The 20347-nt window shown below is 32.3% G+C and overlaps 1 protein-coding gene across 3 annotated transcripts in view; it reads right to left on the bottom strand.

Moving 5' to 3' along the window:
* Positions 1–2782: 2782 nt before the first annotated feature.
* The window catches only part of LOC143083055 (uncharacterized), a 174971-nt gene continuing 157406 nt past the window's right edge, over positions 2783–20347 (bottom strand). The window contains exons 5-7 of one of the 3 annotated variants that reach the window (XM_076259200.1): positions 5266–5512; positions 4178–4313; positions 2783–3166 (exon numbers count right to left, since the gene is read on the bottom strand). In XM_076259200.1, the coding sequence (XP_076115315.1) occupies positions 3125–3166; positions 4178–4313; positions 5266–5512 (425 nt within the window). In that variant the 3' untranslated portion in view covers positions 2783–3124. Of the gene's footprint in view, positions 3167–4177; positions 4314–5265; positions 5513–8075; positions 8495–13951; positions 14197–15018; positions 15142–17112; positions 17886–20347 lie in introns of those variants that run through there. The other 2 variants (XM_076259201.1, XM_076259196.1) reach the window with 2 other exon arrangements.

A 20347-nucleotide genomic window follows, 5' to 3' on the forward strand; every position in this document is an offset into this window, starting at 1 on the left:
ACTTGCCGACTTGTTTCTTTATTATTATGAGGCTGACTTCATGCAGGAACTTCTTAGGAAGAACGATAAGAAGTTAGCAATATCCTTTAACTCTACTTTTCGCTACATAGATGATGTTCTTTCACTAAATAATTTAAAATTTGGTGACTATGTGGAACGCATCTATCCAATCGAGCTAGAGATAAAGGATACTACAGATACAGCTAAGTCGGCCTCATATCTTGACTTACATCTAGAAATTGACGATGAGGGTTGAAAACAAAACTTTACGATAAAAGAGATGATTTCAGTGTGAACTTTCCATTTCTAAGTAGCAACATTCCAGCAGCACCTGCATACGGGGTATATATCTCCCAATTGATACGATATTCCCTTGCTTGCATTACCTATCATGATTTTCTTGATAGAGGGTTGCTGCTCACAAGGAAGCTATTAAACCAAGAGTTCCAAATGGTGAAGTTGTAATCATCCCTTCGTAAATTTTACGGACGCCATCAATAGTTGGTTGACCGTTATGGAATAACCGTTTCACAAATGATACCGGATATGTTCCTTGCGTTGTAACTACAATTCCCTTCCCTTTCATGAATGTGACCGACCGAATTAGACTATTTACCGGATTTGTTATCACATATCACATTTTCTACATTTGAAAATGCCTGTACCAAGTCAGGAATATGACAGGTTTTGTCCATTCGTTTTTGATGCGTTTTGTTATTTGATTTTGCCATGTGATTATGGACTTTCCCAATTGATCTTCCTCTAAGTTCAGTATTTTTGTGTTTTTATTTTTTATAAGCAACACGACGGGTGCCACATGTGGAGCAGGACCTGCTTACCCTTCCGGAGCACCTGAGATCACCCCTAGTTTTTTGGTGGGGTTCTTGTTGTTTATTCTTTAGTAATCTATGTTGTGTCGTGTGTGCTGTTGGTTTTTTGTCTTTTTCATTTTTAGCCAAGGCGTTGTCAGTTTGTTTTAGATTTATGAGTTTGACTGTCCTTTTAGTATCTTTCGTCCCTCTTTGATTAGGATAAACATCAAGAAATCGACTATGAAGGTCGGATGAAAACAAAACTTTTCGAAAAAAGAGATTTTACGGACGCCATCACGAGTTGGTTGACCGTTATGGAATATCCGTAATACGAATGATATCGGATATGTTCCTTATGTCGTACAATCCTATTCCCTTTTCACGAATATGACCTACCGAATTAGACTATTTAACGGCTTTGTAATAAAATGAATAATGCGACGGGTGTCACAAGTGGAGCAGCACCTGAAATCATCCCCAGTTTTGGTGGTGTTCGTGTTGTTACCCGTGAGCGGTTTAGCGCTCTAAAACCAGGTTCAGTCCAACATTTTCTACATTTGAAAATCCCTGTACCAAGTCAGGAATATGTCAGTTGGATGATGTGTTTTATCATTTGATTTTCCCATTTGATTAGGGACTTTCCGTTTGAAATTTTCCTTCAGTTCAGTTCAGTTTTTTTGTGATTTTACTTATTTGTATCCTTTATCTCTAGTTCAATGGTATAGATTCGTTCAACATAGTCACCAAATTGTGGATTATTTAGTGAGAGAATATAATCTATATAGCGGAAAGTAAAGTTGACTGATATTGTATACTTCTTATCTCTCTTTCTAAGAGGTTCTCTTATGAAGTCAGCATGTATCATGATTTGAAAACATAGTAAGCAAATGTGCTCGTATAATTATAGTGATGATTTTAAAAAACTTGAGGTTGTAATGATTATAAGATGATTTTTCTTTCAAAATTGAGATTTCCAAAATGGTTTATAAGTTTTGTTACTTTTATAGTGGTTGTAAAAATTGTTTTCTGGAAGTTCATGCAACTGAATTAAACACATTTACTCCTGGTTGAGTAAAACTTGTAGATATATGTACCAACAAGTCTTTAAATGACAACACAAGAAGGCGATTTTTATGTCAGAAATTTGAGAATTTATCTGATAAAAATGTCAATCCGACATTACTGGATATGACGTGTTTCTCCAATTTGTACTTAATACAAATTAAAAAACAATCTAAAATGCCGAACACTACTAAGTACTTTTTAGTAACCCTATTTTCAAATAAAGTACAAAATCTTTAAAATTTATGAGTAAACTAGTAAATATTTATTTAAACATTATGCTATAAACAATACAAATATATAAATGTATTCCAGTAACAATTTAATTTTGATTTTTATACAATATTGGCTAGGAATCTGTTGAATAGCCACAAGAATTTTGACATATTAGAAAATATATATACATGTTCCAAACCATATGAGTTTGTGGACCGTACGCGCACGGTCCGGACCGTATACGCATACTCGTACGGTTCGACCATACACGTACGATCCGACCATACGCGTACGGTCGGACCGTATGAGTATACGCGTACGGTCCAGCTGATCATACGTTTTGGGATCATATCGGTTAAATTTAAACAAACATTTATCAAAATCTTTACTTTTAGTTATACAAATTGTTATTATTACAAAATAGATGGCCGATGATAAAGTGAATAAGCGAACAATTGAAATTAAATATTTGCTTAATTGTATATCCGTGAATTCTATTTTGTTACTCTGGCCGAAGGTGACACTTGCTTCTAATAAGAACGTCGCATTTTTTACATTTACATGTTTTGTTAATGCATGTTCCTTTGCGTATGCATTTCTTTTGTAAAGTTCATAAATATTCTAAAACTTGTCCTCCCACATTATGTTTACTTCCGATAACTTCAATTTCAATGAGCATACTGAGCTGCAATTAATGAATTACCGGCCTGCAAAATACAGGAGATTAACAGATTAAATAAGCGTGATCTTTTTAAATAGTTAAAATATTAAGTTTTTATGTCAAATGCTGTTGACCTTTTTATATTAATTGGAGATATAGTCATGTTGATCTGTTATATACATTTGTATCTAATAAGCTTGACCAACTTCTTAATATATCAGTCAGACCGTACGCGTACGGTCCAAATACTCATACGGTCTTGAACATACACGTTAAAGCACTTAAACTGTCCATTCTCAGTACATTAGCCATACTTAAATTAAACCACTGGATAAAATTAATCGCATGGCATGATGTGTGGCTGATATGAGTATCATTCTTTTGGGCCTCCAAATATAACTGAAAAGGCTCCTCCCTGAAATAGAAAAGAAGTATCGTACATATCATGCATATCGAGGCTCCTCCCTGAAATAGAAAAGAAGTATCGGACACTGCCGATATATTGCGTTATTGTACATAGAAGAATAGTATAAATGTTTAATGTGCAGCATACATAAAGCAGGGGACTTGATAGGAGTCATTGTTTATATCATTGCTAAATAAAAACGATTTGATACATTTTGGAAAGTTTTGGAGAGAAATATTAGTTATCATGATGGCGTAAGTATCGATATTTGTTATGTTTGACGCCAAAAATCTTTTTAAAGGATGTCCATCAAATAATTTAATCATAGTTAATCATATCGTGAATGGAATATAATCGAATGAACTTCGATCAAAGCACTAATCGTTTTTGCAAGGCGAAGGTTATCCTTTAGTGAGTTCTTGGAAAAAACACTCTATTAAATACTTCCTTAGATGCACATGTAGAATGTATACTCATTAAATAAGATGGTGATAATTATTGGTCCACATTGTACCGGAAGTTGATCCAATACAGCTCAGTACAGGTATTTTAATCGAAGTTACGTGTTACCATCATTTAAATGTATGGCATTATTTATCAAAATATCTGTATTTACTTAAATAAGCATTTGAAACGTAATTACGTGAAACGATCACTCTACGATTATGGTACATATACATGCACTGATATATCTAGTTATTATTTTTTTTTCTTTCCATCAGCTCAAAGGGTGACATTTAATGCATTTACGAATTATTCTATAAACATTGACATGTTTGACTATCGTCATCGTCAAACCATCAGTTCACTCTCAATGATATATATATTAGCATTTTTACTTATCGTCATTATTTTACCAGCAATTCACTAGGTAACAGGATATTTGGATCATCATCTATTTACTCAGTATTAAAATATAAATGCAACAGTAATATGCCGCTGTTCAATAGCTATAAGTCGATTAAGCGAAAAGCAAATCGGGGTCAGAAACCATTCTCATAATGTTATAGTATGTCTTACCTTCAGCTCACACAGTGACATCATATATATGTTGTCCCGTGTGGCTATTCCGTTTAGGTCTCTCCCATTGGCTACAAAGTTAGGGTAGATGTCTTTGGCGCGATGAAGACGCTTACTCTTAGTTGTTCCTGTTGTGCTATTAATAAACATGCAATTTTTTAAAATATAAATCTCAAAACATAACGAGTGAGATATAAAATCATTTAGAAATACATTACTTGAAGATAAGTAATTTAACGGTGTTCTTTTTTTAATCGATCAAGAAACGATAAAAACACCCAATAAACAAATTAAAGAATCTCCTGTAGCATGCTTTGTTTAGCACAATCGGGAATAAGACACATATATTCAATAACTATCTAAGTATCTAATGAAGAGGGAAAAAAAGCAAGAGAATAAGAAAAAAATAAAATAATAACCTGATTTAGTCATAATGAATATCACATACACATTGCTGATAAAATATATAGAATAAGACAATGTTAAATACGTTTTATCCATGATTGTGAATTTTCTAACACTGCAATGACAAAAAAGAAGCGGAAGATTCCAACGGGATAATCAGAACACGTAAATCGAGAGAAACTAACACTGGCATGGAAACAAATGATAGACGGCAATTACAAAACCAAGTTTACAAAACACTACATAATAAAATTAATAATGGACTGAGCAGCACAAATTCAAACTCAAAACGGGGATGATCTTAAACAAAAATAAATGTTGGTACTATACTCAAATACTATTTATCTCACCAGAACTATAACAGTATAAAAACAAGAAATATCAGAAACTCCAATAAAATCAAGGAAAATAACAATCATGATCTTTAAAACAGTTTTAAAAAAGGGACATTTATTCATTGACAGCCTGATCATTCAATCAATGTGCTGCTACATTGTAACAGCAGAACTATAACAGTTAAACAGAAACTCCAATACAATCAAGTACTATAACAATCATGATCTTTAAAACAGTCCATGAAAAAAGGGATGTATATTCAATGACAGCCTTATCAGCCAATCTATGTGCTGCTACATTGTAAAAGTAAAGCACGAATGGTCCCAATGACAGTATAAACTACTGACCTTAAAAATGTGTACTGGAAAGGCTGATCGAAGAAGCTACCAAACTTGTCTTGAACTATCTTCTTTATCTGTTCTGATGTCATTGTGTGACTAATTTGTACTTTAACCGCTAACCCAGACTTGGTAAGAAACGCTCTTTTATCTTTCCGAGGGATAGGTATTGTTATTTGAGATGAACGTGGTAGGCAGAAGATATTCTTCTTATTTATTTGTGACGAATTGTTGTGTTGTCTGGAAAGTTGGTAATCTACAATTAAATATAAATTAAACTAAAGTCAATTGTCAAACAGCAACATGAATTTTAGACTAGCATGATTGGTATGAGCTTTCAAAACCATTTCAACTTTTCTTGACCTATTTTTATATGATATCAAATTTTTGCATGTTATATGTTAGAATTTTAAAGCATTCATACAAATTATTATGAAAGAAAGTAGAAGCGAGAAATACTATCAGCAGAACAATAATTGCTTTGTAAAAACCAAAATCAAAGTTAGTTAAGATGAGCAATAATGGTATAATATGACAGCCGAAGTATATTACCAATGTGCAAATCTCATGAATCGTTTATTACAAATCAAAGTGCAATACAAATACATGAAAGGGGTAGCGTCAACAACTTTTCTGCTATCCAAAGATCTAAGAGTACATGTAACTTGTCAATTGTAAATTTAGGCACAAACATATTGTGTAAGTTAAACTAGACTTTTTTTATCTTATCTACTTATAGTTTGTTTGATCTCAGTAATTCATTAGTCAAAATCCAATTCTGACGTAAAATGTCTTGCTTTTCTCTAAATTTACTAGTGTCACGTCACGAAAAAAAGTCGACCATGTGTGATGACGTCATATATAAAGAACACACAATTTTAAAGATCATTGAAAAAGATGGGTACGTTTGACTGCATATCGTCCTTACATCATTAGAGAAACAATGTACAATCAAATTTCGTACAATACGATATTTCTCCACTCTCGACAATTAAATTCCAAATATTTCAAACGCTCGGCGAATTTTTATCTGAACACTGAACATTCTCTAATGGTGCAAAATCGTATCCCACTCCATTCTGTAATCAAATCTACGTAAACAGTGAAAGCCAAATAAATCTGTTTGCCTATAAAAACCTGGTTAATTTATCCAGTACCATTTTAAAAAGGAATCATCCACTTCGAAGAGGAGAAATTCAAATAAATTCGCTGTTTTAATCTTTAATTTCCATAGTTTGAGTCAGATCTATATTTCTTTGAGATTTAACAAGTTGAAAATTCGGCTAGGTATATAGGTCTAATACAATGAAGGTTCTTCATTAATGTACCAATTATTACGTTGCCTGCGCAGGATATCGCTATGTAATGGTAAAATATCAGCTGTCAATCACATTTTTGTAAAACATTTTGTCGAGTGAACACCGAGAACGATTTCAAAAAGAGTTAAACAAATATCGACGTTTTGCCAATTTTCTGTTACAAAACTTTCAATTTTTCGAAAAAAAACAGGATTTTCTTATCCCAGGAATACATTCCCTTAGCCGTCTTTGGCACAACTATTTTTAAGTAAGGGTCTTAAATGCTCATCAACTTTTACTTGTTTGGTTTTATAACTATTTTGATCTGAGCGTCACTGATGAGTCTTATGTAGACGTAACGCGCGTCTGGCGTAATAAATTATAATCCTGGTATCTTTGATAACTATTCATATTGTATAGAGCTTCTGATATTGAACAAAAACAAATATGAAACCGGAAATTCGATGCATGGGGTTGTATTTGCGTATCTTGCATGATGTAAACAACTGTTTTCTTTGTTTTGCCAGCTAACCGGAAGATGATTTTATAAGTTCGGGTCAAATTTATCAACGTCGGTTCATTCATTATGACGTAGGTGATATCTCCGAGTCAAGGTTTCTTTAGCCAGGTAAACGTATTTGACTTTACAAAACCGTGATATTCAATTTATTAAGAGTTCAGCAGAGTTATATAAACAGTTGGATGATTGATAAGTAACGTTATCATATTTTTGTCCTGAATATTCATTGTTTTGACACAAATTGAATACGATAAACAGCTATCAATCCAAAATAAGATATCAATATATAAATAACAAGAAAACGTTACATTGTCTCATGCAATTATAACGAACTCCAAGGTCAATTCAATATGATGAAAGTCCATACAAACTGACAAATTCAAAATGTAGACTATACCAACCAACGGAACGACCGAAAACAACTGTCATATTCTTAAATTGGGACATGCATTTTCCGATGAAAATCGTAATTAGATTTCTCAAAATCAGTTCCCAAGATTCTCTTTTAAAAGTACAAAAACTATTTTTTTTCGCCACTGATGTTTCAGATTTATTGATATACATTATCTACTTTGTTCATCTGAGATTTTAATTTACTGTTTTGTAATGGTTTTCACTTAATACTTTTTTGAATCATATAGTAGGTAATGTGCAGATAGTAGGAGATGCTTATTATTATAAAATAGCCATACTCGTGATAAGGGTTTAAGGTATTCATATAGTCGATGTTTGGTAAATTAACTATAGATGTTATTTTATAAACTGACATTGTCGAAGTGCTTTAATTTTTAAGGTCTCATTTCTACGTCCATCAACACCCATTTATGAATATTCATATTCTATGAGTTTCCTAAAGTACAACTAATATTTAAAAAAAAAACGTACTCAGTGGGTTACGTAATAAGGACAGACAAATGAACATGTGGTTAAGATTTACAGTGGTTTATTTTTCATCTCAATTGGCCGCCTATTTATTTTGATCAATGAAAAGATAAAAGATATATAGAAAACCTTTTTTTAATTCGAATCAAAATTATAAACATACATTTTACCATATAACTACAGTTACATAAAATTATCTACATATATATTATTTACAAAAACTCTGAAAATATAATTCTTCATTTGATTAATTTTAACATTCTGGAATCTTTTCATAAAATGTAAAACTGCCATATATTGTCAAACTTTGTTGTATCATAGATGTTCTTGATTATATAAACTATACGAAAGGCAGACCATTATTTTAAAATAATTCAAAGTCAGGGAAGATATTTTCCAAACATGCCCTCCAAATTTTTTACAATATCTGGTTCAGTTGGAGCTGTGTCTTTTCTTTCTTGTTTCGAATATTCCAACGACAGGAGTTCAATATCATCTTTTATTTCTCTTTTGGGCCATGTTCTTTTGCTTCGTGTACCTGAAATAAATGAAAAATGGTCATAATGAATAAAATTATAAATATTTGAAATACAACACAGGAAACAATTACCATTAAGCTTGATGAATATCTTCACAATTCGTGACATGTTTCTAAATATCCGTCTCTTTTATTTACATGCTTCCCTAGAAGATTCAAACATACGTCTAAACTAAACATCGAAATGATTATGTGCCTATACTATGCATTGTTTTCAATGGATTACAAATGTATCTGAATTCATAGCGTTCAAATAGTACAAATAACTTTTTCTCTTTGATTCTTCATTGTATGAAATACATTGACCAGCTGCATAAATTGATTCTATTAGTTACATAGTGTGCTAGTGACCTAATACGGTATATATGGGGTCAGTAAATTCCATATGGGGTGAGAGCGAAGCTCGAATCCCCATATGGAATTTACTGACCCCATATATACCGTATTACGTCACTAGCACACTATGTAACGAATTTATCTTACCGACTATCTTAACGTGTGAAATTAAGACTAGTGATTCTCAAAACGAGCAAGTCTTCAATACTGTTAGCGCTAAGAAAATACTTCCATTCATCCTACAAAAACAGATGCCAACAATAACGACTTGTAAGGTTTAAATGTGTTTTATGAATTTGTTTCAATCTTAATCATCAATTTCTTCGTCTGTTGGAACTTTTAAGATTTTTTCTCAGTACCGTTTTGTTTTTTACAAAGGGACATAACACCATTACTAACCGTGTATGAAATAAGCCCCGCCCCCTTCTTACCTAATAAGGAATATAAAGGGACGTAACTCCACTACTAACCGTGTATGAGATAAGCCCCGCCTCCCTACTAACCTAATATCAAATATACACGGTTTGCACGCGGACGCTTTTAACCAATCATATTCCTGGAAATGTATAGGAGGTAAGATAAATATCAATCTCTAGTCTATGGAACCATGAGAACGTTTTATTTGTAAATCTTTATTCAACGTATAATTCATTAATACATTAGACTGTGATAAAAGGAACTGTTTTAACTTAAAAAGTGTCTCAGCAAAACCAGTTTGCAGGAACTATAGAGAACATAATGAAAAGAATAGTCTGCCAATGATAGATGATTGAAGTCAACCCAGGAAATACCGTTGTGTATATAATTGTTTTAGCTTTCACACTACTGTGACCTTACATATAAAAAGCTTATAAAATTATCAAAAATACTCGGTTTGTAAAAACGAGTAGGATGATATTTAGGAGACATGCCAAACTCCCGAGTCGAAGAAAAACACACAACGCCATGGCAAAAAAATCCCATAAAACTACAATAAAGATGAATAAATTCAGGACAAACTACAAAAGAAATCGCTAAAGATTGACCCACACGACCCCACCTACACTGCATGGGGCGGACTTATTCACTCTACAAGGGGAACCAGTTCCTGTTTCACATGTTGCACCCGCCATGTTACTCAGGCAAGTCAAACGGGTGAAAAGTCTCATTCGGTGGAAATAAGATGGAATTGTTAACACAAAATTATCTATATCTGTGGACATCTCAGATCACCCCTAGGTGTTGGTGGGGTTCGTGTTGTTTATTCCTTAGTTTTCTATGTTGTGTCATGTGTACTATTGTTTATCTGTTTGTCCTTTTCATTTTTAGGCCATGATGTTGTCAGTTTATTTTCGAATTATGAGTTTGACTGTCCCTCTGATATCTTTCGTCCCTCTTTTACACAGATATTCCATAATGTTAAACCAACTTGTGTTGGCATCCGTACAAATTTTGATAGAATGATTCGGACATCACCATCCCAGTTGATTTAAAACAATAACGTAACAATTCTTTCAGCTTCTGATATATTTTTTAAGATATCAAATAAAGAAGTCAAGCCATGTTCCCCGTATCAATAAAAGTATCAATAACAAAGTCAATATGTTGGTTTCCTAGTAAAATTTAGCATCTCAAAATTTTAAATATTATAATATGATGATGATGATGGTTAAAAGTATTGTCCTGGCTTTAAAAATTGAAGACAATGTATGTATAATAGCGGGATGTAGGTTTTTAAACTTGTATTTTCTGATTTCACTCCGTTTTAAATTTTAGTAAAGAAAACATAGAATAATTGAGGAAAAACGTGAAAATATCGTCAGGTTAATCAGTTAACCCTTTTGATTTCATCTATTTTATTAAGTACAATGTCTTAGATGGTTTTCATAACAATTGTTTTTAAGAACGGCTGCTTTTAATTTACTGTATTGCATACCGTATTGAATACATATATATAATATTTATTGTATGAGCTTTTAAAACAGGACGAAAAGCTCGGCTCTCCTGAGCTTTTCACCTGTTTCGTAGCGAGTACAAATAAATTTTATATATTGTTTATCCAACACTTGAACATTTAGTTGTTAAAATCTAAATCATTGTCTCTAAAAAAAAATTAAGAAATCGATAGTTTTAAACGCGTTCCGCGAATAGGATTTCAAAATGAACTGTTACGCGAAAAGAAAAATCCACATGACCGTTTGCTCAACTTGGAAGCAGGGAAACATGATACTGAATTTGTACAAGTTGAAATAAAGCAAACGTTTATTTGTGTACCTGTTATTTGTACAATTGTTTGTTGATTGAAGAATTTTATGTCTTTGATCTCTACAATAAACTAGGAAATTTCAAACGCTACAATGTATATAGATGCTATTCAAACTTGCACTTGAAGAATTTGACAATAATTGTTCACGGATGTAATTATCATAATACTTAAAGAAGATAAAAAAAAAATCTGAATAACTCAACCGGTGCAAGCTAGAGGACTAAGATAGTTCTGAAACGGGGTTGATCATATACATATCTTGGTTTCCGCATATACAGGAAAGAATAAACAAAAGTGTACTGTTTGAAATTTGTTCTCGTCGAAATCACACAGAATAAAATTAGGATATGATCTTCACAACTTCGTTTGATGCGGATACCATCGTGTTCTTCAAAAAGATTATTGTTTCCTATTAAAAAGTGTTTAATCGATTTTAATTTGACTTCAATCTATCTAATATATATTTAATAGTGCAACCTGATAGTATTGCAACATATCTAAGTGCAATATTTACAACTCAGCAAGACTCCAAATACTTATGATGCAGACATTAACCACAATCACAATTATAACATGTGCAATACAAAAAACATGCGAATTCTTTTCTATTTGTTCATAAACGACGAATTGAAATTTGCATCAAATACATATTTTCTATAGATGTGCAGGCAAGCTTTCGAATAATCAAAAGTAAAAACACAAAAATACTGAACTCCGAGGAAAATTCAAAAAGGAAAGTCCAAAATCAAAAGGCAAAATCAAAAGTACAAACACATCAAACGAATGGATAACAACTGTCATATTCCTGACTTGGTACAGGCATTTTCTTATGTAGAAAATGGTGGATTGAACATGGTTTTATAGCTAGCTAAACCTCTCACTTGTATGACAGTCGCATCAAATTCCATTATATTGTAAATACATTTTGTGCTCGAAAATTGGTATCCACGAATATACATCAATCAATAGTAGTTTACTGTTACATTTAGGAAGAAGTAAGATGAGTAATTCGTCCTCAATAATCATTGATAAGTTGACAGATGCTAGCAAGTAAAAGTCAGCAACACACGTGTTTATAAAATATTTCACTGTTTAGGAGACTGATTCTCAGAAAGTATCTGCTCTAGGGGAAACGGTCACAATAGATTCTGGTAGACTTGAAGTGTCCAAAACCATTCTTTGTAAGAACTCAATTTAAGGTAAACAGCTTTTGTAAGAAACTTTTCTAATGGTGTCAGAAGAACTGCTCTAACAACTGTTCAAAAGTAGTTAATATGACAATTTCTGTCAAAATTCATTTTAGAGAGGTTAAAAAGGATCCCAACTGTACCAATTCTTTGTTTCATTCTAAAAAATACCATACTAACAGGGGTGCTAGTATTGATAACTGATTTCGTCAGTGGTAACTGTATTAACCAAATAGCATGATTGCTCTGAGGGATACGATTGCCAATATTTTCATTGATATATGTACTATTAGTATTATTTTCAAAAATAATTCAACTGCACATGTAAAATGTAATTTACGTAATCTGAATAGTTATTCAACTTTAAAAATAGCTAATCATCGATACAAGTGTATGAATAGTGTAAGTAGTGTTATTTTTGTTTTATCAATTCCAAGTTTACTTTCCACAGCAGTCACTGAGAGAGAGAGGTTTTTCACTTCGTACCTTATCGGCTATTTTCCTATGTGAATTCTAGGAGGAATCCCATTTTTAACTCCTTAAATTTTAATATCCTTTGGGTCAGTGGACATGACTCCTTTCCGTACACATTCCTCTGTTTAAATTGTAATCGCTTTTAATATAATACGACGTCTATCGACAGAACGAGTTAATATTTCTCGACGTATCGTCGTATTTTGATTCAGAATTGACGGTAGTATAAGGGAGACAACTCGAAGCGATAATATGAAAGACTCCATTTCGGCTGAAGGGGTGTTCTAGTTAGACCTTTACGTTGGGACCTACATTTATTTTAATTTAAATGATGCATATAATTTAAAATTATGCAACAACAATAACCATCAATAGCAGACAGACATAGAAATGATCTCATGCGTTTCAAATTAATTCCAAATTTCTTTATGGAAGTACAATATCAAATATCAGTTTCGTAACGGTGACATATAAGAAAAACTCCACCTCAGTTCTTATATTACAGAAAAAGATCATTTATCGGAATTCAGAGAACCCTCGCCTTTTATCAAAACTGGGGAATTCCCTCTGACGTGTTTCTACATTTATAAAAAAACAGTAAATATAAATACTGCTTAATTCTGATTTTCCGTGTTGTTAAAAACACGCATATAAGGCCAGGGAAATATCGAAACATGAAGATTATGAGAAGAGCTAACTATGTGGTAAGGGCTTTGCTCATTGTTGAAGGCCGTACTGTGACCTATAGTTGTTAATGTATGTGTCATTTTGGTCTCTTGTGTATAGTTGTCTCATTGGCAATCATACCACATCTTCTTTTTTATAATTATAGGACAGTTGTTTAAATTCAATCCTTTTGTTTGTTTTACCTTTTAAAGCAAGACAATCTTACGAATCTGAGAGGTTCCTCAATGTTTAGAATAAAACGGTTGACGTAAGGGCATGGCCCTGAGTAAATGGTAAAAGTCTACATATTGCTTGAAAGCAATCGTATCCCAAAAACTTGTCTGAAGTGTTGACAAGCTAGTTATTCATTAGTTGGACTACTTAGACCACTAGCCTACCGAGTTCTCTGTTCCTTATAAGAGACATCTTTGTTAGGTATGTTTCTGTCCAGAGAAGACAATAACACGTGTTAACGGGGACGATGTACCGGAGCAACGGAATAGTTTATTCTGACCGTTGATCAGGCAAATAAGGATGAAATCTATTTACCTTTACATAAGGCATTTCTCGGTTTGGTATCAGGTATACTTTCCCTCTACGGATTTCTAGTTGAAGATGATGCACAGATAATGGACGAATAATTTCAAGTTGTCGTTGAGCCCCTTGTTTGCACTTGGCATACCGGAAACCAACTAGTTTAAGTGGATGATTAGGGTAGCAATCAATAAGGACTTTCTCTAGCTGTTCAAAACTCCAGCGTCTATCAATGCTGATCATTCCAGTAGAAGGGGGACCTAAAATATAAACTTAATGGTATAAGTATAGGAATGACGAGGTATGCTAAGCTGTTTAACAGGCTGAAAGCAAATTTGCCGAAAACATATATACTCTAGTATGTCAATTGCAAATGTTACAACTACAAGATAAAACAGTCCTCAAAACTGAAAAACAAATAGTAAACAAAAAATATATATGTTAACAAAAATGTTAGATTTGTTTTGTTATAGTAAATAAAATTTATCATGCCATTGAGGCATATGCGACCATATCAATTGGCACTCATCAAAACGATGAGAGATAGACATGCTGAGAACACTAATTTGTCAGTTTTAAATGGTGTATATAAGTATTGAACTGTTTTTGTAATATATCCCCTTCCGGATAAAAAGAATTAAAGGTACCAATTTTGTTAAACCTGATGCGTATGCCGCAAATTGTCTCTTTGGCAATATCGGAGGCCAACCTAGTGAGAAGTTCAAAGTTGAAGATCTGATAAAAACCGAAATTCCGTTAGTTTCTAATAATAGAAATATACAGTGGCGCTGCAATTAAGGTGTTCTTGTGAAGTGATGTGAAGGGATGTAAAAGTGTGGGTATTACCTTTGACAAAAAACTTTCAGTCAGTCTGCTTTCTTCGTAATATTGGGTTTCATATCTCTAATTCTTCACAAAGACTCTTTATTCAAATATTGATTATAATTCATTTGATTTCTCTTAGAAATCCTTGACTAAGAAATTAATACGTTTATAATAACGATGATGAGTGTGGTCTCTTGTTTTGACATACATTGATGGGTAAAGCTTGGTTGAAATACTTATTGTAAATATATACTTACCATAGCCCTTCAAAAGGTCGATATTGTTGAATTCCTTAAGCGATAACATTGGTTTATTGAGAAGAAATACTGAAGCTTTCCATTTGTTGAAGAATATTCTGCCTCTTGATTTGTGTGGTTGGGCTGCAATCAAATTTTAAATATTAAATTCAATTTTAAAAAATAATTTAGTTTTCCGTGGACAAAAAAAAAAGATAGACAAAAACATGTTGCATCTTGTGGCATAAATGTTATTACTTCATAAAATTTACAATTGTATGCAGAGCTTAAATAAGCAACATGTTTGACCAATAGGTTATTTTATATCCATAACGATTTCTTTCTAAAACCAGTATAACATTTTCTTGAAATCATGATCACGTTTTCAAGTTTACAATAAAGTTATTCCCCTAAACAGTGTATCTTTGCAGTTCGTCAGAAAATAATAAAAAAATAATGTGGATAAAGAGACATTCATATTTTGTCTCCCAAAAATTGGTTGTTTTATCAATCATCATAAATATCATGATTGCAATTTTTTTTTTTTTGCGCCAGACGTGCATTTCGTCTACAAAAGACTCATCAGTGACGTTCGAATCAAAACGTGTTAAAAAGACCAAAGTACAAAGTTGAAGAGCATTAGGGACCAAACATTCATAAACGTTTTGCTATTTACAGCTAAAGTAATCTGTATCTGCAACACATCCGTGGTCAACTGAGACACATATATTCGACAAAGGTCAATCAAATCATAGAGGCGTCCATAAAACGTACCAATGGATGGCTTCAAATTAATATCTAGAATGAAATAGTGTCATTGTAAGCAATAACTCTCTTTCGAAGAAATCATTTGAGGAATACACTCATCATAGATATCAAGATGAAGTTTTAAAATTCTGATCGATTCGTGTTTCGTCTACAAAAGAAGACTCATTATCGACCCTCGAATAAAAATGTTATAAAGGCCAAAATAAAGTTCGGAGTTTGAGAGAAACACAAGCCCTAGAGTATATCGTACATGTATCAACTGGGAGATATAACAGTATTCTCCTGTATAGGCGCTGTTAGACTATTGCTACATAGAAATGGAGAATTTAGAAAATTAAATCATCTCTTTTATCATAAGGTTTATACTTCTCAACAGACACTAACTGTCAAATTCTAGATGTAGATCAAGATAAAAGCAGACTTATATAAATCTGTAGTATCCTTTTATTTCAAATTCATTTGGATAGATGCAATTATCGTTGGTTGCTATCTATCATATTTGTCTTTGTTTACTGTTTTGACATAAAATAGGCCGTTGGTTTTGTCTTTGAATCTGTTTCCCATGTTGTCGTGTCTGGCATTTTATAGGTTTGTCATGATGGAGGTCATTGTATATATATATATATATATATATATATATATATATATATATATATATATATATATATATATATATATATATATATATATATAAAAGGATGTGGTATGATTGCCAATGAGACAACTCTCCACAAGAGACCTAAATGACACAGAAATTAACAAATAATGGTCAACGTATGGCCTTCAACAATGAGCAAAGCCCATACCGCATAGTCAGCTATAAAAGACCCCGAAATGACAATGGAAAAAATTCAAACGAGAAAACAAACGGTTTTATATATGTACAAAAAATGAACGAAAAACAAATATGTAACACATAAACAAACGACAACCACTGAATTACAGGCTCCTGTATTTTTGTCTTCTCATAGGAAATTATACTATATCTCCTTACTACATTATAGTAACCAAATTTTGAATTAATAGTATTCAATAAAGGGGCTTTATATACCAAACGTAAAGTTTGTTTAGAAGCTATTGTAAGAAGTCCAATAATTCCAATAAGAATACATATGGTCAGTTTAAAATACAACATCCTTACGTAACAAATAAGTTGCCAATTAAAAATTCTAGCATCACAACTGGTGATTTCACTTTAAGAGACTGCTATGTTTGAATCAGAATGTTTTGGGCTTTTTTTTTTTGGCAAAAATTCTTTATCCTTCCTTCAACAAGATAATTGTTACTGATACCAAAATATAAACCCCGCGATATAATATTTGGGTAATTTGAAGGAAAAAAACAATCAAATGTTAAATGCCGTTTATTTACATAAGTCTTACTCTTCGTAATAAAAAAAACAGTTAAACTTTTTACCTCTACTACATTATAAACGAAAAACAAAAAAAAAGTCTCTTATATAGAAATATGCAGTAAAATGAAACAGTACTTATATGTATTTTACTGTGTGGTACAATGTACTTTCATTACTTAAAATATACAAAAACTAACTAGAGAACGCTAAAGTTCAAACTAAGGTTTGCAGTTCTATACAAATTTTATCTACTAACTAAAAGTTAAAACATTTATACCACAATTTTAAATTTATGTTTTATGAACTAAACATGATCTAGAATGTTCAACAAGTTCCGGTACTGTCTGAAACCGAGCATGACAAACGCTGCAAACTACCGATCTTTCTATACAGCAATTAGTATGTTTCTTCAAATCTTTGTTATGTCTAAACCGAGCATGACAAGCCGTGCATTCAAATGGTCTCTCGTCAGAATGGTATCTCTTGTGAACCATTAGATTGTACTTGGTAAATAGTGTTTTGCCACAAATATCGCACGTGTACAAGGTAGAGTTCCCATGAGCCATTTTGATATGGTTATGTAAACCACCCGTGGATTGATATTTTTTTCCACATTCAGAACACTGTATATCCCCTGACCATCTATGTTTGCATCTCAAATGTCGACTCAAACTCGGCATATTCTTGGCACTGTAGAAGCATACAGGACAAATAATGGGTGCATCACTTCCACTTTGTAAACTGGAACTGATCAACTTCCCAACATCTATAAATGAAAAGAATGAGACAATGAGTTCTACCATAACTGTTTAAAGAATAATCTGTTTTTGGCGTTTGTTCATAAATGCCGAGCGTCTGTTGATGTAGAAACTTTATATGTAAGCCAACAAAATGTTACAGAAATCGAAATATACAATTACCTTTAATACTATTCTAAAGATATATTTGTATACCTAAATAAACTAAAATCAAGAATGTTTTCTACTTTTATTTATACTGAGAAACTTTTATAAAATGAATAACCTTTTCCCAAAACTAAATGTAACACTTATAATCTAGATACATAAATACACATATTGAGACAGCATTGATATAAACAGCAAATGAGGTCTAATAATCGAGAAACATCATATACAGAATTATATCTTTTTACAGAGCTTGCAAATGTGTCGTTCGACATTAGAATATAATTCCAAATAAGCAAATACTTATAATAATATACTAAAAAAAAACGTTTCTTCAATCGAACATTCTGTAAAGATACCAAATGAGAGAACTACCCACCAAAGTTCAAACGAAGTGGATATAAGTAATTAAGCAATTAAATGATGAAAAAGAAAATTAATCTACTTTTAAAATATTTTAAGACCATTTTGTTCAATTTCTACAAATTTACTAGCAGTAAGTACAATTTCAATCTCAAATTGTCTATCCAATTATTTATTTTTATTAATTTACTAGTACTTTCATTAGTTTTGTTTTAATAATAATCAGCAAACTTGGAATCGTATTCAACTATCGTGTTGGTTCTCAGTTCAACAACAACAGGATGTGTATATCGCGGATAAACAATGGAATACGTGTACCAGAATAACAGATAAACATTAATTTTCATCAGATATGGTGCTTGATAATGCAGTAAGGAACTCCGGTCGTCAATGACAAACCATTACAATAATAGTATTTCGATGTTCGTTACATACCCACATATAACCAGTTGTATAGAATATCCTCTGCATGTGCATTACTACATTTGTACAAAACACTCACTATTCAACAAACTTTTTTTTAATATATTTACAATTGCGCTGAATTAAAATACAAATTTAAATAAACAAGTGAAAAAAAGCATGCAAACAGTCAACACTGGCTTGAGTCCTATGTAAACAGGTTGCATTTATGGTTCTAATATGATCAATCTTTAAACACTACAGTGCAAATATGATGGTCTAGATCCTTCTTGTGTTTATATGATCTATCACACACAGTGCAGAGATAAGGTTTATCATCGGAATGTACTCGTTTGTGAATCCGTAATTTGTTTGCAGTACTATGTTTTTTCCCACACACGTTGCACGTAAAAAACTTGTCTTCTGGTGTTGGGTGGTACATCAATCTGTGTTCTTGTGCTCCCCCTGCTGATTTGAAGGCTTTGCAGCATTCAAGGCAAACGGAAACGTATTCCCGTTTATGTAACGACATGTGATGGCGTTGCCATTGTTGTCTTGTTTTGAATGATTTTACACAAATTTTACATGCAAATGTTTGAGCTGCTATTTTGGTAACGTTCAATTGCATTGTAGAGTTGTCACAGTGTTTCTTTTGTGTATCTGAAAGATAAAACGGGTGATTAATTGATTGATTGCTGTTGTCTACCGTCACTTTCAAAACTCTTGGCATTATCGTGGCGGCCATTTGTGTGGAGAAAGAAGAAGTACCTGGTGAAAGCCACTATTTTTCAGCAGGAAAACTCTCAATCGTAGATTGGAATCAAAAGCACCTGCTACGTGCGGAGTTCAACTACTTGGGTATCATGTCTTATGTCTTGTATTTAAAAAACTAACTGACTTAGGGTTTGTTACGAAATGATAATATGATGATATACCACCAAATCGTAGTACGTAACATCCAGTTGCAAACAGAAAAGGGTCGAAAAGAAATATTTCCTTGAATTTGACAGCTGTATTCATGAATACTACATTTCATTGCAGTAAAAAAAACATGTTTGACATAAAACTATATCTTGGGTATTTCAAAGCAACATTATATTTGGTTTTTCTGTCGAATATTTTGGACTGCTAGTGATGGTATTTTGTTATATGCAATGAAATGTAATGTGAAGTTTTGTCCATAATTTATATTTGTTTCAAATTAAGAAATAATTGGCAAGAGTAAAGTTTTCTTTTGTCCAATACAGACAAATAAAACGTTACGCATGCCAATTATTTCTTAATTTGAAACAAATATAAATTATGCACAATGTTTGGGAAATGCAAATTTAACAAAGACTAATATTGCAAAATCAGTAGTAGTATTACACCATAAGCAAACTAATGGAACCAATTTTACTACATCCGATGCACATTGAGACATAATTCTCTTGATTTATTACCAAAGCTTAATTTTTTTAATAATTGAAAAAGACAACAACAGAAAAGGACTATCAGTGCTTTGTTTTGACAATATCTCTTTAAACTATATTTTTGTTACATAATTATATGCTCTAGG

Source organism: Mytilus galloprovincialis, chromosome 7 (assembly GCF_965363235.1).
Source record: "Mytilus galloprovincialis chromosome 7, xbMytGall1.hap1.1, whole genome shotgun sequence".
Taxonomy (NCBI): domain Eukaryota; kingdom Metazoa; phylum Mollusca; class Bivalvia; order Mytilida; family Mytilidae; genus Mytilus; species Mytilus galloprovincialis.